The sequence below is a fragment of the Aristolochia californica genome, unplaced genomic scaffold, assembly GCF_029961685.1.
Source record: "Aristolochia californica isolate CCGP_79_NKW_82.1479 unplaced genomic scaffold, dmAriCali1.0.hap1 SCAF_7, whole genome shotgun sequence".
Lineage (NCBI taxonomy): Eukaryota > Viridiplantae > Streptophyta > Magnoliopsida > Piperales > Aristolochiaceae > Aristolochia > Aristolochia californica.
Genome location: NW_027182268.1, coordinates 1937095 through 1961071, shown reverse-complemented (window position 1 = coordinate 1961071; position 23977 = coordinate 1937095). Strand labels below are relative to the sequence as shown.

General features: G+C 38.3%; 3 protein-coding genes across 4 annotated transcripts; 2 read left to right on the top strand and 1 right to left on the bottom strand.

The window, feature by feature from the left end:
• The first annotated feature begins 284 nt into the window (after positions 1-284).
• On the top strand, positions 285-6576 carry LOC137935932 (calmodulin-binding protein 60 A-like). Of its 2 annotated transcripts, XM_068780356.1 has the most exons (8): positions 285-721; positions 2356-2431; positions 2936-2988; positions 3083-3168; positions 3250-3576; positions 4274-4434; positions 5032-5235; positions 5322-6576. In XM_068780356.1, exons 1-8 carry the CDS (start codon positions 648-650, stop codon positions 5895-5897), a joined length of 1557 nt encoding a protein of 518 aa, XP_068636457.1. In that variant the 5' UTR covers positions 285-647; the 3' UTR covers positions 5898-6576. The 2 variants fall into 2 exon arrangements, with proteins under 2 accessions (XP_068636457.1, XP_068636456.1); XM_068780355.1 differs by having other exon boundaries at positions 286-721; positions 3083-3576.
• A 76-nt stretch (positions 6577-6652) lies between these two features.
• LOC137935931 (probable leucine-rich repeat receptor-like protein kinase At1g68400) lies at positions 6653-10163 on the bottom strand. The gene is made up of 2 exons (XM_068780354.1): positions 8642-10163; positions 6653-7476 (listed from the first exon to the last, which is right to left on the bottom strand). The coding sequence occupies exons 1-2, from the start codon at positions 9978-9980 to the stop codon at positions 6830-6832; spliced, it is 1986 nt and encodes a 661-aa protein (XP_068636455.1). The 5' UTR covers positions 9981-10163; the 3' UTR covers positions 6653-6829.
• A 7700-nt stretch (positions 10164-17863) lies between these two features.
• LOC137936495 (delta(7)-sterol-C5(6)-desaturase-like) lies at positions 17864-23637 on the top strand. The gene is made up of 3 exons (XM_068781212.1): positions 17864-18176; positions 21268-21573; positions 22603-23637. The coding sequence occupies exons 1-3, from the start codon at positions 17960-17962 to the stop codon at positions 22914-22916; spliced, it is 837 nt and encodes a 278-aa protein (XP_068637313.1). The 5' UTR covers positions 17864-17959; the 3' UTR covers positions 22917-23637.
• The last annotated feature ends 340 nt before the right edge of the window (positions 23638-23977 follow it).

Sequence of the window (23977 nt, the reverse complement as noted above, 5' to 3'; positions counted from 1 at the left end):
ACCATTCAGTAAATAGAAAGTGAACCCAAATTGTGGTCCAATTAAAGAACAAAAATACGAATGTGATTAACTTGATAATTAATGACGCAAACGTGGCTAGTGTGGGCTGTTTTTGTAATTTCCTGGCAATTGTACTTTTCTAAGAAGAGGTAATCACGAGTCACCAGAACTGATGGTCCTGGTAGACGACGATCCTGTGGCTGTGGGCAGTCTCGTCACGTCAGGTAACGCCTGAAAATGTAAACTTTTCGTCGCTCTCGAAAAAAAACACCTCTGTTCCATTTGCCTTGATGCTGAAAACGCGCTAACAGGTTCGTCTGATATGACCATGTCTACTTCCTAACGCGTTTTCGAGTGGGACCCTGAAGGCCATGCCCCTCGCTCTCTCTTATTCTTGCCTGTGGTGCTCTTCCACCTCGTTTCTGGACGATCAAACTCTCATTTCTTTCTCTCTCTTGAATCGGTTTCCGGTACAGGCGATGCAGTTCTGCCAAAGGAGACACTTGAACGACGTGTCCTGCTTTCGGAAGTTTTCCCGTTATTGCAGACACTAGGATATTCCTATCTTTTATCGGGACTTCCTGCGATGGGTGAATTGAATATTGTACATTCGATGGTTCTTTGAGTGCATACTCGCTGGTCCAAGGATGTCGCAGAAGCGCCAGCCCGAGGAGCAGAACTGCCCCGAGGAGAAGCGTCAAAAGGTCCCTTCTCTGCGAAAGTGAGAATCGTCTTCGTTATTGTTCATGACGGTGTTGTTCTTATCGCTGTTTATCTACTTCGTGTTGTATGAATTTCTACTTGTGACGCACTGGGTTTGCTTATCACGATACAAGTTTGGATTCGATTGACGGCTTTGCTTGTTTAAAAACAAAACATTTACGTTTTAGTTGGGTGGTTCTGATTACGTGAAATAGTGGATCTGCTTATTGCATTTAGGAACAAAAGCGGTTTTGCCTCGTTCTGCCTGGGAGATGGAACTGATTAGGGGACTGCCTAGATAAGGTTATGGAATTGAATAAGGGACTGCCTAGGAAAAAAGACGGATCTTAATGGGGGACTGCCTAGATAACTTGAACGGGTTGAGCATGTATTTTTTAAAGGAAAAAGTGAAGTAGGTCTTATACTTGGTCAGGAATGAAGCGTGTCTGCAAGTAATCTCAAAAGAGCTGCTTGCTGTTGTGAAAATGAAGTAGGTATTATACTTGGTCGGGAATGAAGCGTGTCTGCAAGTAATCTCAAGAGAGCTGCTTGCTGTTGTGAAGATTGGAATTCGATACGGTTGCCCTGTCAAATGTTCTTTAGAAACAATGCGAAGTGATATGTGAGCCTATTGCTACGGAGCTAGTAGAAGATTTTCCGTGTCACATTCAACTTGTGTAACATGCGTGTGGATTATTTCGATAATTACTGAATCCATGAATGTACAAAATGGTTCCAAGTTGAATGGCAAGTTATCATTCAAGAAACAGGTTGAGAAGGCTTATCAAGAATAGCAGTTAAATAATTTGGACACTTGCGATAAAGATACATGTTTATTGATAAATATGACTTGTTTACTGTCTGAATACTTCAATCAGTTTCATGGACTCGAAAACTTGTAGAGGCACCATACCCATTTTATGGAAAAAAATACTTGTCTTTGTAAAATGTCAAAATAATGGATTTTTTTTTTTAGTTCTACAAAGGGAACCTGATAGTGAATCTCACTGTGCTAGTAAAACATGAAATGGGTACTTATTTGATGAAGTCGACCAACTGAGGTGTTCATGCTGCATGAGAAATAATTGGTTTTCTTTATTGAAATGAAAATTATGATGATTTTTCACGCTATGCAAGATATTGACTCTTAACTGGATTGACATCTTTTTGAGAAAATTGAAATGGGTTTGGATATATATTAGAAGTAGGTTATAAGAGTTTATCATTCAAAATGAGAACAAAGTGGATCTACTTGTTCCAGAAAATGAAAATCCTCATGGATTTTCTAAGTATTTTTCATGAAAGGGGGAAAAATGTATCTGTTCGAACAAACATTGGATAGATATTATTAATTCAGTAAGAAGTAATAAATAATATGCAAAATGTACTTGAACTGAAGTTATCTGCTTAAGAACTAATATGTTATCTTATGCTTGGTTTACTTTGCATGAAGACTGAAAGGGATGCATATAGTACCATGAACCTGCAATTTGTTGAGTTAGTCTAACAATGAAACACAATTCTGGATATCAGTGTATTATCATGATGATTAAACTTGCATGTTTAGTTTCTAACATTTAGTTTTCTTGGAGAGAGAATTAGTTTTACCGGCTGATGCATTCTGATGTTCGTTTCCTCTGTTATGTTTTCCAGTGTGATAATTGAAGCTACCCGACATCATGCCCTTCAAAAGCTTCTTTCAGCTTTGGAGCCACTACTTCGCCGAGTTGTAAGTGCTGCTTCCAATTGGTATTTTTTACTTGAGCTGCATGGTCTAGAACTTGCATACATTGGTGTCATTTCACTTTTTTTAAATGTTGTTTGTCTTACTGTATTGGGGATATCTCTGTATGCCAGTGACATGCACTGAGGCATAAGCCCATTAAGTTTCATTCATTTTTTCAGTGATAAGAATAATTTCTCTCTCGTTGGCTATGTAAATAAGGTTGTATTGGTTTATCTTGGTATAACTATCTCTCTCTCTCTCTCTCTCTCTTTTGTAAAGATAATTTGGGTGAAGATAACTATTCTATTCACATCTAAATTGCAATGACAAGAAACAATTTTGGGACTAATACTCAAAATATGCTTTCACTAACAGTATGATGATTTGGACAGTATTTTGTTCAGTTATTGTGATTTCATGGGAATATTCCATCATTTCATCCCTATTTATCTCATGAGCATAGGCAGAGACTTGATTAAGCGGAATTTATATTGTGTGATCTCTCAGGTAAAAGAGGAAATTGAAGAGGCGTTGGCCAAGCATTTGTGCAGCAAGAAGAGGTTTGAATGACTACCTATTTTTACACTATTTCAGTGTGCTTTTCAGGAATGAGTAAACTTTTTAACTTTGTTCTTTTTGTTTACTTTTTAATAGACTTTCTGGAAGACAGATTCACCCATCAAGCTCAAGAATCTTACAACTGGATTTCACAAACAAACTTGCTCTTCCAATCTTTACGGGTACAAAGATTGAAGGAGAAGACTCTTCTCCGATAGCTGTAGCTTTGGTTGATGCCCTGACTGGGCAAATTGTTTCTGTAGGTCCTGAGTCCTCAATGAAGGTTGAAATAGTTGTTTTGGAGGGAGATTTTCTAGGTAATGAGGAAGAAAACTGGACAGTCGGAAATTTCAAAGATAACATTGTCCGGGAAAGAGAAGGGAAACGACCACTTCTTATGGGGGATGCATTTGTTTATCTAAATGAAGGTGCTGGACTTGTAGGTGAGTTGGCATTTACAGACAATTCAAGCTGGACAAGAAGTCGCAAGTTCAAATTGGGGGTGAGGGTACCAGATGGTTACTTTGACAGAGTTAGAGTAAGAGAAGCAAAGACTGAACCATTTGTGGTCAAGGACCATCGTGGAGAATGTGAGTATGCCCAACTGTTTGAATAGCATCAGTGTTTAGTTTGCACCTTTAGTAATTAAAGATTATCTCAAGAACGGTTTGTTTCCTAGAGAATGACATGTTCTTGTTTTTTGTGAGTAGTCAGTAACATGGTGCACAAGGTGAAAGTAAATCTTTGATACCTACATCTTGTTTCTCTAGATGCATGAATTGAAAACCTGTCTGAACCCTGCAGCTTAGCAGCTAATGTTTTAATTAGTGTATATTTTAACAGGTTGAGCAATCCATTCTTCTTTATTTAACTTAGATTTAGTCAGGATGAATTTTTCTTGATTATTTAATCATAGGAAATAAGAGAACTTTGCTTATTTGAAGATTCTGAAAATAAAACAGCAGATCGACTTGAGCGGTGGATATCTTTTTAAGAAAATGTTTTGGATTTTTCTTAATTGTGTGAAAGTTTATGAATCTTAATTTCAATCAAATCTTCAAATGGATTTTCCACTAATTTACCTTCAATGTGGAATTTGGATTTGTAAATTGGGTTCCTCACTCTGGATCTACCTTGTTATTTGACTTATTGGGTATTGATATTTCCACTATCTTTTGTTGATTCAACTTGGTTACCCAATAATAATGCGAAGACCTTTCTAGACTATAAGACATATCAAGATGTTGAGAAATTTAAAATAGAAAATTCATAGTTTCTGTTTGCCAGTGTACAAGAAGCACTACCCCCCATCGTTGTTGGATGAAGTATGGCGTCTTGAGAAGATTGGTAAAGATGGAGCATTTCACAAGCGTCTAAGCAGTGAGAACATCAATACTGTGAAGGATTTTCTGACATTACTATCCCTGGATTATCAGAGGCTTCGAAATGTAACGATCCATTCTCCTTATAACTGATTTATACTACAAAGACAAAATAGGATGTTTCTCCATGCAAAAGAATTTCTATTCTGTGACACTGCTTGCATGCATATACATAAGAATGATTTCATGGATTTGATGCACATTTCAATTCGTTGGAACACAAGATTATTGCACTCTTTACTTTTTTCCCATTTAGAATTTTTCTTAAAGCTGCCATTGATATTTTCCTCTGTTTGTGCATTTAATTCGCAAATTTGTTTATTTTCTAGTCCAGAAAAAAACCCTTTTTTCTTATTTTTTGTTTTAACATTATCTTTCAAATCTTTTCTTTTGCCTCAATCAAAATGCTTTTTTTAGGACAGAGAGAGGGTGCTTTTGTTGAGAGGACACGTCAAACTATGTTTTTATGGTGCCAGGTCAAAATAATTTTCAAGGAATTATGTCATTTTATCATCGTGCATTTAATGCCTCTTCTTTTGTTTAAATTAATTATTTTTCTTATAGTTAAAAATTTGTTGTGTCTGGTCGTAGTAGAACGGTTTGTAAAAATTTTGTAGGTGTAATGTTCAAGTAATTGTTTACTTACCCAAACAGCCCTTGCAGGTACTTGGCACTGGTATGTCAGCTAAGATGTGGGAAGTCACAGTGGAGCATGCTCGGACATGTAATATCAGTAACCAAACATATGTTTACTACCACAATCCCCAACAGCTGATGGGAGTCATATTTAATGTAATTGGAGAGTTGACAGGTCTGCTGAATGAACAGCAGTACGTACCCATCAAAGAGATTTCAGATTCACAAAAGGCAAAGTTCACTGCCTCAAAATTTTTTGTCTTATAAAGATTTAAAGAAGATAAGAGATTGACACTTGCAATGTAAATTTTTGTTAGGTGGAAGGCCACAGGCTGGTAAGAGTAGCATACGAACACTGGGAAGATGTTATCTTGTTAGATGAAGGAGCCCTTGTCAGTGACTCTTCAAACTTGCCTGCTGCTTCTTTTCAATCTGATTCATCAGAGCCGGAAAGCCCATTCAACAACACATCAAGCTGTAGCAAGTCCGGAGGTTTTAGTTTTATCCCACCCATGGATTCGTCCATAGATATGATTTCATCTGCCTTGTCTGCTGGAGGTATAAGGAACTGTGAATTGCCACCAATCAACCTCATGGACTTCAGGCCTGATTCAGATCCTCATGGTCTGCTTAATGGGAGCCATACTTTTTTGGGAGATGATCACTTCCAGTATTTTGACATGGATCCCAGACCGTCACTGCCTACAAGTCTATGCGCAGACTCACCTGCAGATCTCAGCACCGCAGTTAGTGGGTTCATTGCCATGTCTGCAAGGGCAGCTGCACATACCAAGTGGATGGTGCTTAGAGCTGTACTGAGGTGGAGATTCTCTATTAGAAGAATTGTAGCTTCAAAGAAAAGTAGGGCTCGGGAGACGGAAAGATTTGGATAAATAGATGAGAACATCGTAACTTTGAGGAAGATTTCAGGCTCGCAAGAGGCTGCTTCAGATCTAATCAGTCTCTGGAGATCCACCTACCCGTTTAGAATCTTGTAAGTGATCCCTGTACATATGGTAGCTTAATGTGTTCGAAATATGTGGCGTCAACAAATAAGATGTACATATATATTGGTTGCATGAGAAATGGTAGAGATGTGGAGGCATGCCAGTGATGCTCCTCCCTCTCTGCATTTGGAACTATATTAGACAAATAAAGGGTGCACTCCTGTTACTTGTCTTTGGCACCAAGCAAGAAGTAGAAGAAAAACAACTGGAGGCTGTGATTGGTCTTTCACAGATGATGAAGGGGATTCAACTGGAGGCTGTGATTGGTCTTTCACAGATGATGAAGGGGATTTTTTCTAGCTGGGGGTAAGGACTAGTTGAAACTAACTTTCTAGTCTTTGAAACTGGAGGCCGTGATTGTTATCCCAGATGGCCTTCACAGAGGGTGAAAGGGGTTTCTCTAGAGACCTTTTGAGTGTTTCTTTAATCAAACCAACCTTTGGAGGACACATTCTTGCTAATGAAAAATAAAGTAAATACAACTTCAGTTTAAATGAAAACTATGTGATTAATGAATTTGCTACATTTGATGATTGTAATATATACCTGCAAATTTTATTTTTTATTATCTTTCATTTCTTGTCATTTTTACCACTAGTTCAAATGAACACAAGAGGGAAAGGAAGTTGACTCAAGTCCACCAAAGTGATTCTCTATTTTCTGAACTTATCAACACCGAATCCATTTAAAAAACAAAAAATTCAAGCAGAAAATTTTACATTTATTGTCTCATCATATAAGAAATCGAATGTGGGAACAACAGCATCAGACAAAAATCAAGCCAGGTTCAGTACCCACTCTGTTTTGTCATTAATTTACTACTGGCTCACTCCTCCGGCATCTTCTGAGATGGAAGCTGAATCGGAAACCCAATCAAAAGACCCTTGCGAGGGCGAGAGCTCCCCACCACGTATGTCTTCGATCATCTTCACCACCTGGCCGATCTTTGGACGTTGATCCGGCGCAGCAGAAGTGCAAACCATAGCAATCTGTAACATCCCAACCATCTCCTCCTCGATGTCTTTATACCTCATAAGCTCCAGATCAAACACTTCCGCCGTCCACTCCTCCCTCACCACCGACTGAACCCACCTTGGAAGATCCATCACGCCGCAACCGTCCTCTGGCATTGACGGGCACTTGCCAGTCAAAATCTCCAGCAGCAGCACCCCGAAGGCATACACATCTGCCTTGTCGGAGAATCTCCGACCATCTGATAGTTCAGGTGCACGGTAGCCATTGGACCTTGGGGCGGCAGCAGGCGAAGCAAATACTGAGAGCCCCAAATCTGAGATACGTGCAGTCCCGGTTCTATCGATGAGGATGTTAGTGGATTTTATGTTGCCATGGCTGAGTTTTGGAGAGCTGCAAGCATGATGGATGAAGGCAAGGCCCCGTGCCACCCCTGCAGCGATTTTCATCCTTGTGGTCCAGTCAAGAGGTGTTCGACCTGGGCCTCTATTGCCTGCATGAAATCGAACAGGATGAGTGGGAAGTTACAGAATTGTTCTAAAACCTCAACCCCGAAGCGCTAGCAGTTAATGAGAGCAACATGGTCACATTTATTATCAAATGCATTTCTCTGTTAGTGGGGCACCCCAGATTGGTATCCTGCCTTAAAAATAAAGTATCCAACCATGACTACCTTGAGGGACCTCTTTAATGGCGCCTCCGGGGTGCGGGGCAGCAGAGTGACAGATAAATTTCCTCTTCTCACGCCCTCCAGGCTCCAATTATTGCTGTGAAACCCATTCCGCTCCATTATAATAAGAGCTGGATTAGGAGTAGTTTACAATCTACAATAGGATACGACCGCAGCACCCTTTACAGGTAGGTGGGGCATATAAAATGTAAAATGGAAGAAGGACCGAACCACCTCAAATCATCACCAAGAGAGGCTTACGCTGTCGTAAGCCTTTCCCTATAGAAAACTAGTGAGAGCTGATGCAGAGAATACTGGCGAACATGCTTAGAGCAGAGACAAGTTCTAACTTTCGCAAAAAACATTAAAATGGATAGCGACGAGTCAGAGCCTTTGCGTGCAAGTTTATGGCTTCTCTGGGCATCTACAATGGAGTTCTGCAAATTACTAGTAACTGGGACTGCTAAAGACAACTGAAATCATGCGTGTCCTTGCACAGATGACCGGGCTTCTTGATAATTTCAGATAACATTAAAAGGAAAGAAAAGCGGCCATGTCCATCCTTGCAGGTTTATAAGGCCCTATATTGGAAGCCTAACTGTGAGGAGGGATCACAGTGTTTACACTGGTGACGAGGATCTTTTGCTTAGGCTATGTAACTAGTCTCCTGAATACCCAGTTTCGGATGATCCCAGCGACTCCACTCAACAAAAATGGAGCTAATTTCCACGGAGAAGATAGAATCAGTACCCCAATGTGCTGAGCCAGAGTCGCCAAGATCATCCATACTCCAGGAATTCCCCCGGCGACCAACAGAACAGCGACACGCCCGCTCCTGACTAACACCACTTTTCCTCAACCATTAACAGCCACCCACCATTCAGTCGCGGTAAACCAGTAGAATCGCACAAACGGCGGCGACTATACTGGAAACTACATTGATACTGAAAAAAAAAAAAATAATGACGAAACAGAAAAGCTTACGTACCATGAAGCAGCGAGAAGAGACTTCCGTTCTGCATGTATTCGTACACCAACAATTTTTCGTCCCTTGCATAATAATATGCCTTCAATGTTACAATGTTTGGATGTCGTAACCGCCCCAGAACTTCCAAATGTTGTTCGAATTCCCTCTTTCCTCCGACCTGTGTGTCTTTTAATCGCTTAACGGCGACGACATTTCCGTCCTCCAAAACCGCCCTGTACGCCGTACCGAAACCCCCTTTGCCCAGCATTTCAGCCGACGCTCTCAGTAGATCCTCCAGCTCAAACCGTTTCATTCCCTCGAAGAAAACCATCTTCCCTCTTTCGAAACCGCCTTGCTGAGGATACGGGCTCGAAGAGTACACGATTTTTTCCCCTTCCAACAGTTGAGAGCGTTTCCCGTCTTTGGAGTTGATTTTTTTCCAGAAATAACAGAAAAGAAGGCCGGAGACGAGTGCCAGAACAGCAACGTCACCAATGACGATTAGAATCACGGCAAGACGATTTACCTTTCCTCTGTGATGGTGGTCTGCGGAAAAGGTTGAGCCGTCGTTTTCCGGCTGTGAGCTGGGAGATGATGCCACGACGGACGGATTAGCATTCACCGGTGAGGTGACGGGAGTGGTGGCGTCGGACCCCGGCTTGGTCGGGTCACTCGCGATATTCGCACAGCTGGGTAAGGGAGACCCGCAGAGAACCGGATTACGGTCAAATGCGGCTCTCGGAAAAGCAGAAAGGCTTTTGGGAACGGCGCCCGTGAGAAGGTTGCCCGAGACGTTGAAGTCCTGAAGGTTAGGGAGGTTTATAGCAGAAATAGAACCGGTGAATCGGTTATCCTCCAGACGTAAAGTCAAGATGTGTGCCAACTGGTTCACTGACGTCGGAATCGGACCCGAGAGATTGTTGTGAGAAAGATCAAGTCGGTAGAGGCGAAAAAGCGAAGGTATAGAAGCAGGGAAGCCACCGGAAAAGGAGTTGTGAGAAAGAAAAAGCAACTTCAAGGCGGTGAGATTCGAGAGATCGGGAATTGGACCGGAGAGGAGGTTGTTTTTGAGGCTAAGGACTCGAAGCTGCGAGAGGAAGGTCACACTCTGAAAGCTTCCCGTGAGATTCAGTCCTTCGAGAACCAAACGCGAGACACGAGTCTGGATACACGAAACACCGTACCAACTGCAGAGATCCGAAGAGTTGTTCCAGGAGGAGAGCTTGTCGGAAGTATCGGACGCAGCTTTGAGTGCCAACAGTGCTTGCAAGTCGGTGTTGGAGGAAGGTTCTACATGAGACAATTGCAGAGACAAGAAGAGAAGGAAATGAAGAAGAAAGAGACGATGAAAAAATCCCATCTTCAGTTCCCCGTACTCGTCGAGAGGAAGGCAATGCTTTAATTTTAAAGCGTTTTTCTTCTACTGTCAACTCTCTGCAATGGCGACCTTACCTTCTCTGGTCGTCGTGTTTCTCTAATCTGCTTCCGCTGAGAGCAAAGTGGCCTTCTCATTCGCGGCACGACAGACGCTCCGGTGGCATCAACTTGTAGGGCCCATAGAAAAGATCGATAAAGGATTTCTATTTATTATAAATCACGAAATTCGAGAAAGTGGAAGGCATCAGGAATCAATTAAATCCCGAATAAAGAAACTCGTTTAATTAGTGGTGGGATAATCTCGATCATCCTTATTAGACTAATTATTGTTACTTTGCCCATGGTTTCTCTTTGCTTTTATGTCATCCTAGAGTATCTATAATTGCCCTGCACATCGCTCCTCTTGTTGTCTCCTACCCTATTTGTTGGCTCTTGTTGTTCTATGTTGTAAGTGCTCTAGTTCCTATTCCTTCATGGTTCCCATACACTTGTTGTCGGTATGTAATTTGATTTTGGGCAAAAGGAACTGGGCAGGTTAGGATTTATATCTATGGGTTGGTTGAGGGAAAAAGGAAAATAAGGTGAAGAGATAAGTTTCCTAACTCCTTACTTAGGCCCTGTTAGTGCACTCTGTGAGTGAGAGTGAATTCACTTTCATTGAGAAAAGTGGCCTAAAATACATTAGTGTGTTGTGTAAGTGACGAGTGAAAACGAATTATGCATTGATTCACTTTCACTCGTTCAGGTGAAAAAAATAGTGAAAGTGAAATCCCTCTATGAAGCAAGTGAATTCACTTTCACACACTATTTCATCACTGTCTCAGTACCCATTGTTTTCTTAGCATTTGCACCTCCATAATAAACTTTTCAAATTATACATTAACAGAAATATCTTTGAGTTTGATTTCTAGTGAAAAAAATGAATTTGGGCAATTGGAGTTTTCTACAAAGAAAAATTGATATTTGAATAAGCAAAGGTCAGACTGCAAGAGAGTTTTGAGCAGCAGTAAGAAATTCAAAATGTGAGGTCTTTTTATGCTATCATGAACGAGACTTTATATGGAGAGTTATATTTCAAAAGATAAATCTATAAGTCTATTTTATTACCTATTAAACCAATTCTCAATCTGAGTTTTCTAGAAGTAGATATCAATAACAGAAGATTCAATGGTTATGCTAGCTATAGAAGAAAGAACACTCAGTTTGGCCAAATTACAGAGTTTGAAATCGATCAGATTCTTTTTCTCAAAATAAGTATATTTTATGAATAAGTTTATACTTGACTGAAAGGTATCGAAGTCTAGTTTCAGAAGGATAAAATTTCATGTTAATCTAATCTATCCATAAGGAGATATTCACATTAGAGTTGGCAAGTGTCAATCTATAAAATGAAGAAAATCAATAAGTCATAACTAATCCAAGAATGAAGTTTTTTATGTCTAAACATGTATCCAATTGAATCTCTATGAGTCTAGTTTTTTAAGAAATAAACTTTTTGTGATTTTGATCCATATTGTTTGAGATATTGATATTAGAAGTATTAAAGGTGAATTCTATAAAAAATCTTTTTTTTTCCTATTTTCTCTCATATTATTGAAGTGAATTGAGTTTTATTTTCTCCTAAAATTCTAAATTTTTAGCTAAAAATTTCTTTTAATAAGAGATTTTTTTGTCACAATTAATCACTCCATGATGTGATCATTCAAGGTTTGGAAAAATTTCTTGTTTTGATATTGTTTTCAAGTTTGTATTTTTGTTTCTTGGTTGTACAAAAAAAATTTATACTTAGTCAAATTTATTAAGCTCTACCGCTATAGTCTTCCCTAGTTTTTCTTTTAAAAAAGGTCATATTCTAGACTCATTTGCAAGTATCGAGTCGAGTTGCGTTTAAAACTACCAACGAGAGCTTTCTCGTGAAGCACCGCGGCAGATGGAGTGAAACAAGAGTTGATTATGCTCTGGGTTCTTTATGTTTTATTTAAGCTTTCTCCTGCTGCTTTTTGGAAAAGGTAATAGATGGAGCATCTTAGGTTAATCAGACCAAATAAGGGACGAGAAGTGCAAACGGCGGGTCTGGGAGCTTCGTTTGTCTTGTGCCTTGCCCGGCAGCAGATCTTTCGTTTGACGGAAAGAAAAAGATAACGCAGTCGGACGTAATTCATATACAGCTTTCATTAGTCTCAATGGTGCTCTTCGTAGGGTGACTTGTCGAAGAGCCTTAGCCTTGGTTTCTCTTTCTTCTCTCTGTGGGCCAACTTCTCTTTCGCATTTATTATCCTTGTGCCGAGAGAATCCAACTTTCAATTACTCAGGCGCTGAGGTATGCCCAGAAAAGAAAGCTTAGCAGCTTGAAATTTGAAACGATAAGCCTCCTCCATTTCGATCTTGTGCTTTTGTTTTCTTTTAAACATATTCGTTTCTTCACGGGGCTGTCGTAGTTGACGTCTCCTTTGGCCTGAAGGTTCCTTATCTTCTCTTCTCCCGCTTCTCTTAGTGCAGGCGCAGCTCTCTTTCTACTTCAGTTATTTGCAGTAGTGGAAAAGAGAAAATGTAATTACTGATTCGTACTCCCGCCTTTGAACGCTTGGAGCTTGAATCACTTTATCGTTCTTTGAGATGCGGACTAAAACTCGTCTTTCAATGCGGACTAAAAAAACAAAGAAAAAGTAAATGCATGAAAGATTACAGCAGCGGCTGGGAGCGCTTGCTTTGGAGTCAGAAGGACTCTTTTACAATAATGCTGGGCCATAAGGGAGATAAACTATGAAAGATGCGCCTACCCTGTATTGTGATTAACAAGTATGTATAGTGAACATGTTGACATATGTGAGCCACATCCCCCGAGCTGTTGTCTTTGGTGGGGGTCCTGGAGTAGGAGTGGGCACAGGTTAGGTTGAACTCGGTCTCCCAAATCCAAACCTAAACAAACCTAAATCACCAAATCTGACCCTGACCCGATCACCGACATTATAATCCCATCTCTGCCCTGCTCCGCCCCCGACTTAAATCCGACTCTTTTCTACCTTGTTCCCATAAACCCGACCTGTCTCAATCCCAATTTATATCTCTATCTTGTCTATCAGTTAGGTTTGAGAAAATTTGTCCCTAACTAAAATAACTCAAGCTTGTTTTTCAAACTCCTTTGGACCTCTTTCTAATCAATAATAGTACTGACTCGAGGACTGAAAGAAGCTATATTTAAGATGAAAACTCAGTTCAAAGAGATGAATGGCAAGAAGGCAGCCATTTTTACTTGATTAGACAAGCAAAGCTCTCATCCTCTAGCCCTTGTGGACCTTGTGAAGAAGGTACCAACTTCCCCACTTCTATTTTTGCTCATCCAAATTCTACTCCTCAACCTACCATCCATGCAAACAACTCTCCTAGCATTTCCATACATCCACCTCCCTTCCTAAACTAAAGCACCCTCTCCTACCATATGCAACCTATCCCACAATTCACCTTTTAACCTTCATATCTATCTTCACCTTACCCCCATGTTCTTACAGCATCATTAACCACCTCTAAGCTGAACATCACCTCACCATCTCTTTCACCATCAACCCCCATATTTTTCTTATCCCCCACCATATACTCTCTTATTAGACCTTTTAAGTTAGGAGACTTCTTCCTCACTTCACAGGACCCTCTACCTTTACATTGTTGTTGAATTTATGGAAAAGAGCCAAAAACAGAAAATCAACAATGAGAATCGACGACAGTGACATTCTCAGAGAGGTAACAATAAAAAAGATCCCAAAGAAGCATCGGAAATTAGGAAGACGACTGTTGTATTCTTCTAAAAATAAATTTTCCAACTGTTGTATTTGCCATCGACTCCAATCCGACGATTTCATGTGACAATTTTTGGAAGGCAACTTCTAGCCGAATGACAAATATTCCAGGCTGGAATTAAATGAATCTGACGAGATCAAATGGATGATTGTCGAAGTTATTTGTAGAAGGAGAGATCAGTCAGAGCGGAAGACAGCCTCGTCGTCACCGAAGCTAATGAAGGAAAGACCATCGAAGAGATTCTATCTACGGAAGAAAAAAATAAGAAATAAGAAAAAAAAAAGAATAAAGAAAGAATCATGATAGAAACAAACAAATTGACAAGTTAGAAAGAAAGAGTAAGAAAGAAAGAAGAACCGAAGAAATAAAAAATGAAACAGAAAGGAAGAAAGAAAATGAAAGAAAGAAAGAAAAAAGAAAAAATGAAAGAAGGAAAAATAAAGATTTAAGAAAGAAAGAAGCAAAAAAGAAACAAGTAAAGGAAAACAGGAGTCGGTGTTTGCTGACTTGCTCTGCAGTGGAAGCTCATCTCTAGATAACTCATGTCCTATTACATATGCCTGGTCGCGGGATGAAAGACCATCGAAGTAGGAGTTGAGCACCACAACTTCATCGAAGAAGTTGCGGTACAATGCGGGTTGCACTTCAGGGAAAATGAAGTTATCCTAGGAATATTTCACAGCGGAGACGGAGAGATAGCGCCTCAAACACGTGAAGAATGGCCGAGCAACACAGTAGGCCCCCATCAACGTTGATACATAATTTACAAGTTAAAATATAGTGCTATATTTTTTGCATTATAGCACCGTTGAAGCTCCAGGCAAGTCCCCTTTCATCTCTTTTGTCTCTTCTCGGATTTTCTTTCTAATGGGAATTAAGGGTTTGACTTGTTAAGTTGTGGACTCTAATTAACGCCTTACGCAGAATCAACACAATATATTGACTATTTTTTCATTAAAGGTAGTTTGGATATTTTACACTTGTATTTTGGTTACCCTAGTTTTCTCTTTATATTTGGCGGCGCCGCTATTAGGGGTGATCATTGAGGATCATCAGTTGTTGTAAAGAGATGTTAGAGAAAAACACTTGAGTGTGTGTAATTTCTCTTGTAAACTACTTTATCGTCATAGTAAATTATTATAGTGGCGAAAGACGGGACATAGTCTCACCTTGAGACAAACCTATATAAATCTTGTGTTTTTCGTGCTTGATTATTTTTTTCGCATTATTATTACTCTCGTTAGTATTGAATTAAGGCGTTTAATTCCCAACATGACCAAGTTGTTAGTGGACAACACTCTGAAGGGCATGAAAGAGCAGGATCACTGGAGGAACGGATTCACCAACCCTGGTGGAGAGTACAAGAGTTCCCCATTCAATGACAGAAGGGATAACAACAACTTATTTTTCTTGGTGGTAGGGAGATTTTCAGGGTTGTGGAGCCCCCATCTTCTTTTTTCATTGACATAGCTAGTTCTTCATGTTTGGAGGCCGGACCAGGTTTGTAGCTCGAAGCATTGACAACAATAGCTAATAAGAGACGACAAGATGGACCTTTTTTTTCATAAAAACTTGGTTTGAAGGGGAAAATTTATGGTGGATGTAAAATACTGGTAATTGGAAGAAGTAAAAAAAATAATATGGGTAGGCCAACTCTGAATAATCAGCTGAGACAACAATATACTATGTTGATTTTCAAGGACTCCATGAATTTAGCTCATGGAGAAAAGGAGAAAAGATATATTTAGGAGAAAACAAGAGGAAGAAAGAGGTTATGGACTTGTATCTTAATCCTCTCCCTGAGACTCAATAAATAGATTAATAGGATTATAATATTATAATAATACCCCTGAAGCTTTAAATAATTACATCAATGTCATTTTACGAGATGACTCTTTATTTACTATCATACCATCACTTGTGGGCCTTCTCCTTGGTTTGTAGGCTGTAGCCAATCTTCCATATATCTTGGATGTGTACGTCTTCCAATCAAGTTAGCCAGAAAGAAGTTTTTTGATTTTTTGAAATTCAATACAAATCAATCATATTATACAAAATATGTGAATACAAAAATTATAAAATAAATATTTTTTTATAACAAGTTCTTGATTAGAATTGCTATGTTGCTATGTTCAATGGCACGACTGAGGTTTGGGGACCAAGATATTTACGTCAATGTCAAGCCTCTTGCAGCCAATGATGGCATAGGCGGGCGACGTACAAATCATTTAAGTCCAACGAATCTGACCATGAGATGTGGAGTAAAATCAAAGTTGTGGAGCCCACGACACTACAGCAGAAAGACTCTCTTGGCGTTGTACCAGGAACAAACTCGCAGTGCCTGTCCCCTTTTCCCTCTTTTGCCCTTCACAATATCCGACAATACCATCTGATTGCCCTTTTTCTTTTAAAATTATTTTAATATTAATTAAAAAGAGAAAATGAGGTTTTATTAACATGGACAAAAATCTTTAAAGGAAAGTGAAGGAGATTTTAGGCTCTCTTTAGTGCCCTTAGTTGGAAATTTATATATTAAAAAATTTAAAAATATTTTTTCTAGGATATACAGTTTTGACAAATTTTTAATATAAAATCTTGTTCCAATAAATTATATAGAAAATTTTACGTTTTCCTTATAAGCCTTATTAATGTATTTTCTAAGGAAATAAATGGAAGTGATTTATTAGTTATGTACATTATCATATTTATCTAATAATTTTTTAGTAAAATAAGATGTCAAATATAAAATTTAAAAAAAAAAATTATATGAAAATTATTAGAAATTAGACGATATAATTCAATACTAAAAAGAGCAATAATAATCGCAGAAGAGAAAATAATCAAGTAAGAAAAACACAAGATTTATATAGGTTCGCCTCAAAGTGAGACTACATCATGTCTTCCACCACTGCAATAATTCACTATGATGATGTAGTAGTTTATAAGAGATATTACACACACTCAAGTATTTTTCTCTAACCTCTCTCTACAGCAACTAATGATCCTTGATAATAACCCTAATAGCGACGCCCCCAAATATAAAGAGAAAATTAGGGTAACCGAAATACAAGTGTAAAATCCTCAAATTACCCTTAATGAAACAACAATCAATATATTGAAGGTTGATCCACGTGTTGACTCTACGTAAGGTATTAATTAAACTCCACAACTTAACAAAAACAAATTGGCCTCAATTGTGGATGTGAAGTATCTCCAACAATAAACTCCTATATTATGTCATTCTCTACTATCAAAGTAGAATCTTGGTCTTCTTGACTCCAGTATCTTTCCTCTTCCTTCTCAACTTGGTCACATCCTCCCACCTCTCCCCAACTACATAAATGTTGGTAAATACTTGAATTATAAGATTTGATGATTGTAAACCGTTTTATCAATCTTTCACCTAGACATTTCCATAGATCCTACGAACCCCAAGTATTGTTTGCTCATCATTTAAGATTGTCTCTAGAGACTAGCTCTTCCAAGTAGATCAACAAAACACAAACGTGTTCTACCTTCAATTCTAACACATTTACCCTCGAACCATCCTCCACTAAACCCTGGTGATTACATCATGCACACAAACTATCGATGAAGATGAAAGTGTCTGTTGTACTTATATTTTTTTTTTTTTCGATGTATTCATACTTGTTCTAGTACTTGTATACTTATCTTGTTTAGAAGAACCTTTCAGTCCAAGATTCACAAAAAAAAAAAAAATTTAGAAGGTAGGAAAAAGGAATAATTGGAATTCCAAGGGATAAAAGAGAGAAAAAATTCTTCCAATTTGTACAATTATTACTGTTTCATCCATTTTTATTGATTATATGAAAATGGAGAAGAGAAAAGGTGAATGGAAAATATCAATGGATCAATAAAGCCCCGTTAGTATCCTGGTTGGAATTTTATATCCACCAGAAATATTTCTAAAATATACATTTCCTAAAAAACATAACATGGAAACGGCGGGGACCCAAATGTCATTAATAATAGTGGGAACAGGATTCGGGTTTTTGAGGTCAAAAGGATCTCAGAGATTTTCTTGGACGTCCTTCTCCTCGCTTGCGTATTCGATCGACTTCCTCACTCTCCTTTTCAGTTTCGCTCTTATTTTTTCTCCTCTGCTATTCCGCCTTGTCTTTCGTTCCGGAACATATCCAAGTCGATATGGGAGACTATCGGCAGGGCTTTCTGGACGAAACAGAGTGGTATAACAGCATTGTGCTCGGAAATTTGTTGCCGGAATATCTCTGGAAACCTCTTCCGTACATGGTCCACGCATGGCTCCGGAATTATATTGGAGGCCTTCTTCTGTATTTCACCTCTGGATTGCTCTGGTGTTTATACATTTATTGTTTGAAAAGAAACGTCTATGTTCCCCGAGGTACTGACGGATGGAATCCTTAAATTTTTTTTTTTTTTTTTTTGCATTTTTTTATTTCTTTTGTTGTATGTGGTTTATTGTTCCGGATCTATTTCGTAGAAGGTAAATCTATTTTTTGTTTGCTTTGTTAGCAATTTTAATCGTTATTGCGTAGTCTGGTAATTCTATAATACTGAGTTTTCTGGCTAGTTCAATCTGTTATGTAGTTGGACCTGTATTATGTCAAAAATATTTTCTTTCTGCTTCACAGTTAAGTACGACTTCGTTCAAGTTCAAGTTTTCTTGTGGTCTTGTTGTCCTTGTTTTTGTAAGAAGGGTTTTGAAACCTTGTATCTTCGCAAGTTAGTCTGACATTGCTAAGAAAGATGGAGAAGAAAGGAATTAAAATCTGATTATATGTTGACTCAGAGGATCTGTCAGAAAGTTAACTCGACACTTGTAAGAAAGGCTAAGTAGCTCAGGGAAGAATTAAATTAAAGAAATGAAGAACCATGGAAATAAACGGCAAACTCTGGTGACGTATGGATGAGAAGAAAATAAAAACTGCCCTGCATGTCATGCTAGAAACAAGCTTACATAGTTATAACGATAATCTTAAGTGGGGAAAAAAGCAGCATGTTAGTTATGTGCGGGAAGTGATGGTACCTTAAAACATGTAGAGTGTTAGCTTCATAGAACAATATACATAAATTTTTATGATTATGAGAATTGCAATTTTTGTAATGCTTCAACTTGTCACTTCTTCAATGTGATCCCATCGGGAAATTGTTATTCCAAGTATGCAGGAGTTATTCCTAGTAAATCTCTGTAATCTTGAGGGCATTTATAGAATACAAATAACCACATAAAGCCAAATTCTACTTGTTTGCTCGACGTATAGCAGGTCTGTGACAGAGTGTCTGCACTCATATCCCCGGCTTTTATCACCTATAAATTTTCATTTCTCAAGTCCTTCAGTGTTCTAGATTTTTTAGTCCATCCCACTTTTCTCAATTGTCTTCTGCATCCAAAAGTTCTTGAGAGGGCTGGGATTGCAGCACTTTAGCTGTGTAGGACATATCTGTCTGTCCAAAAGTTCTTCTTGAGAACTGAGATTGCAGCACTTTAGCTTTTTGCAGGATATACCTGTCTATTAATCGAGTTATATTTCAAGCTTGAACCAGGTCTCTTGATTTAGAATATCCTGGATTTGAAATAATCATCTATGCAGGATTGAAATATCTCCTTCAGGTTTTGACATCAATTATGATATGAGAAAATAGTGTCTGGGGACAACTTTCGGTTTGCCTAGTTTGTAAGTACAGCACACCGTGTGTATAAATCAAAAGTTGGACAATCTTTATAAGGTGATTGAATTCCTAATACCGTGATCCCTCTGTTCTGCAAGTCGTGGATGGAAATAATGTCAATTTTGAAATCAATCAATTGCTTTCTTGATTATCCTCTAGTGACTTCTATTCTTTCCTTTTTTTATGAAACTTTACACTTGTTGTTAATTTTCTACAGCTACAAATTGCATAAGCGTGATATTGTATGAGTACTCCTTTTAGCAATTACAGTCTATTAGCCTCTGTGGCAGAAGAACCTCAATTTTTTCTATTACCTACTTTCATGTAGAGTAGTGTCCAATTTGTGTTATTTACTTCTTTGGTAGGTTAATCTCTCTACATAAAAAAAATTGATTTGGTCTATGTCTCAGTTTTAAACTAATTACATACTCAAAAGAAACTTGGGAGCATATCTAGAACACCAATGAACGACATGTTTTTGGCTTATCTTGGTAAACATACTGTATAGATATCATGTCAACTTTTAAAAATATGTTCTCTTCTGAGTAGTAATGCCAGGTGCTAACGTCATGTTATCTTAAAAAAACCATCTATTCAAGTTTCCAGATATTATTGTTGCCCTTTGAGAATCATCTGAGCATATTTCTTTTTCTTTTTCTTGTTTTTGTCATCCTGGCCGAGGAAACCAAGATACTTGGTGGAGAAATCTGCATCTAATCATCTATTTCAAGAAAATTAGCCTTGCTACAAAAATCAGGAAAAAGCTGCCAAACGGAATGGTGGTGCCAGATGTGAATATGAAGAGAGCTGTAAAATGGTTTAGGAGATTATAGAGCTTTTGCACATTTTTGTCAAATCCACAAACTTTTTCTATGTAGACATGTAGATCTATGGATCCATAAGTTTAGTTCGAATAAGTATCATTTGAAAAAAAATTACCAATTTGAAAGACTTAGTTTCTATTAAAAATTCTTGACTGGTAGTATTCTAGATGGCACTAATAAAGATGGAGTAGAAAAGGTAAAAAATAAACCCTGCTATTACTCTATTAAGGACTATTATTACTACTACTACTACTATTATTTTGAAGTGATATCTTGTTAATGATCAAGTGTGAAATCATTCTACAATTATTAAGAAAGAACTCATGTGCTGAGCAGAACCATGAAGTTTCAGAACCATGTCTACTCTTGAATGGAAGGGGTTCAAATCAACTCATGTTCTGAGCAGAACCATGAAGTTGCAATGAAACATCTGAGGCCTGATTATTTGAAATCAGCTTATAATGAAACATCTGAGGCAAGTTGCAATGAAATAACTCCGGCAAATTGAGCTCTTATTGTGCATTGAGCTTATATTTCTTATTTTTTTGAAACTTCTTTTTGAAAACAATTCATAGTTCTAATTCGAAATTTCACTGTAAAGAGCTTAACAATTTGCCTGCCATTCAGTCTTTGACCTTATTGCCAATGGGCCATATGTTCATAAAGTCAAGAAATGGTGTCTACAAAATGTTACTTCATGAGAACTTTCTCAAGGATGTACTTTCTGTGTTGTGCTGTAGTCCGCTCTTCTGAAGTTTTATTTCAATTTTTTCCTTCTTGTGCATTAATGAGTCAGTAGGGGGAAACGTTTATCCATAAACCCATCTTTTTCATGCTTGTAAAGGAACAATTGCTTCATCTACTTTATCTTGCTTTTGAGAGATGTGAACCTAATATCTTTCACTTTTTAATGTCCCACCTCCATGTTGACATCAAAGATGCTCATGATTTTTATGGTTGTGCTAATCTGTTACACAGATGCTGTTCCTTCAAATGAGTCAATGCGGTTACAAATAATTGTCACAATGAAAGCCATGCCCTGGTACTCTGTTCTTCCAACAGTTTCCGAGTACATGATTGAAAGTGGATGGACTAAGTGCTTTTCCAGCATAAGTGAAGTTGGTTGGCCCATGTACCTCATATATTTGTCTGTTTATCTTGCAATTGTGGAATTTGGTATATACTGGATGCACAGAGAATTACATGACATCAAACCGTTATACAAATATCTTCATGCAACACACCACATCTACAACAAGCAGAATACACTTTCACCATTCGCTGGTATGTCCCACTACCATTTAGTTAGAGCCACTTTTTTTGTTCTTGCAGTTGATCTGTGCATTGGGTGGGTTGTTCAGTCAATTTTATATTAGGAATCAAATGTACTTCCAGACCTCCAGCACTTTCATCATCTGAGAGCACCAGATATATACAATGCGCCTCCTTTAATGTGTTAATTTATTTTAGAGGTCTGTAACTTTATCTCTTCACTTTGCAGCTTTCTATGGAACGAGTCTTTAGCAATTGAACCAGAAGCAGCACTTCATTTTTAATCATCTAGTAAAATGGGATTTCATCATAAGCATCTGACTGCCCACTAATGTACAATTTGGAAAACACTGATCTGGTTACTAGGATTCTCTACAGGCTGGCTCTTAGTCCATGTATTTATTGATGGGATTCTTCAAATGAGGTCCATGGCTGCTGAAGCATGTGCCTTTTTTTTTGTTAGTTTAAATCTTCGTTTTATTTAATGTACTGGAATTTTCAGAGAAGTTCACAACTTTTCAGCTTTGCTATGCTGAGGTGGTATTATGAGGTCCATGGCTGCCGAAGCATGTGTCTTTTGTTTTTTGTTAGTATTAATAATTCATTTCAACAGTGAAACAATGATTAAAATGATTAAAATGGATAATCGTTTTCATCATGATAATAATTTATTTTATCTTACGGAATGAAATTTATTTTCTGAGACCTTGATGACATTTCAACTTGCTAATAAACTCATATGCGGTTTTGAATCTGCTCAATAAACATTGCTTTGTTATATTAATTTCTAAAAGCTAATTGAGGCGGCAAATTGTCACATGATATACTCAGAAACCAAGTGCACCTATTGCCAAGAGGCAATGTTCTCAAACCAGAGAAAGCATTAATCTGATAGTTTATGGTACTTGGAAAAGTTTCTTCTGTGGAATAGTGAAAAACATTCCTGTTGGTATTTATTCCTGTAGATTCTGAATGATTTGAAACCAAAATTTTCATGAGATTAGACTAACATCTGTTATGGTTTTCCGATTGTTTTGTTAGGTCTAGCATTCCATCCACTGGACGGGATTTTACAAGCGATCCCACATGTTATAGCACTCTTTGTTGTTCCAACCCATTTCAGGACTCACATGCTTCTTTTCTTTATGGAGGGAATATGGACTACCAACATTCACGACTGCATTCATGGTAAGGTGTGGCCTATCATGGGTGCTGGCTATCACACTATTCATCATACAACCTACCGGCATAACTATGGGCATTACACCTTGTGGATGGATTGGATGTTTGGTACTCTCCTTGACCCAGAAACAGACATAAAAAAGGTAGAAACAAACTCCAAAAAGGTAACCTGACATCATCGATTTACCCTTTCTTTTGTTCTCAACCCTTTTGTTCTTATTGTGTAAGTTGGGTGTGATTCGCCTACCCTATGCTATATAGCACGAAAACCTGTACACTTTCGGCCAGGGCAATTGATCTATGCAAAGCAGTGCAGATAGATAGAATGACCTCAGGTGATTTTCTGGGGAAGCAGGTTCATCCTGTAACAGTCAACTGCCTGTAGGACAAGCTTTGAATCCATGGGAGATCCCCCAAGCCCAGGAGGGGCATCCTGATAATTGTATTTAATAATGGACAGTCCCATTGCTCCATCCTTGTAACAGTCATGTTGCTTGCGGTTGACATTGGTATCTAGTAGTATAACCTGCTGACAAAGTTTTTGACTCGACCAATTCATCTGCCTTCCCGTTGTTGCTGTCTGATTAGTTGACTCTACAGGCACTATGATAATCCAGTTGGCGACTAGGTGTTCTTGTTTCATGTGAGTGAGAACGATGGTGATTTCATAGTTTTGCACAAAGTAAAAAGATTTTGCTGGAGCAGATCAGGCTGAGTATAGATGAGTGTCCCAGAGACGGTTTCCATTTAGTCTGCGGGAACTGAAAGTGTGGGTATGGTATGTGTCCTGTAATTGGTTTCTCTTTGTATAGGAAGAATTGACTGCAAATATCTTCATAAAAAAAACACACAATTAACATATACAATAATAAATTAACCAAAGAAAATCTAACATATTCCCCCTTTCTTTCTAATGGTTTTCTCAGCGGCCAGGGCCCTCTAACGTCACTTCTATGAGGGTTGTTATGTAAAAAGATAGAATGTGGAAAACTCTGATGAAGAAGTATCTATACAAACAGACAATGTTAGCAATTTATACAATTGAGGTGAGAAAAATTGAAGTAGATGTTACAAAGGTGACTACTACATAAGGGTACCACACCCAGGTGGAAAGATGACTCCACCTACAAATGAGGGGTAAGTTTTGGCTTCGATAGTTATAACTAAGGTTGCTATTAGTGGGGTCGCTCTGCTCTGATGGTTGAGACCGAAGGTGTGGGTATCTAGGTATTAT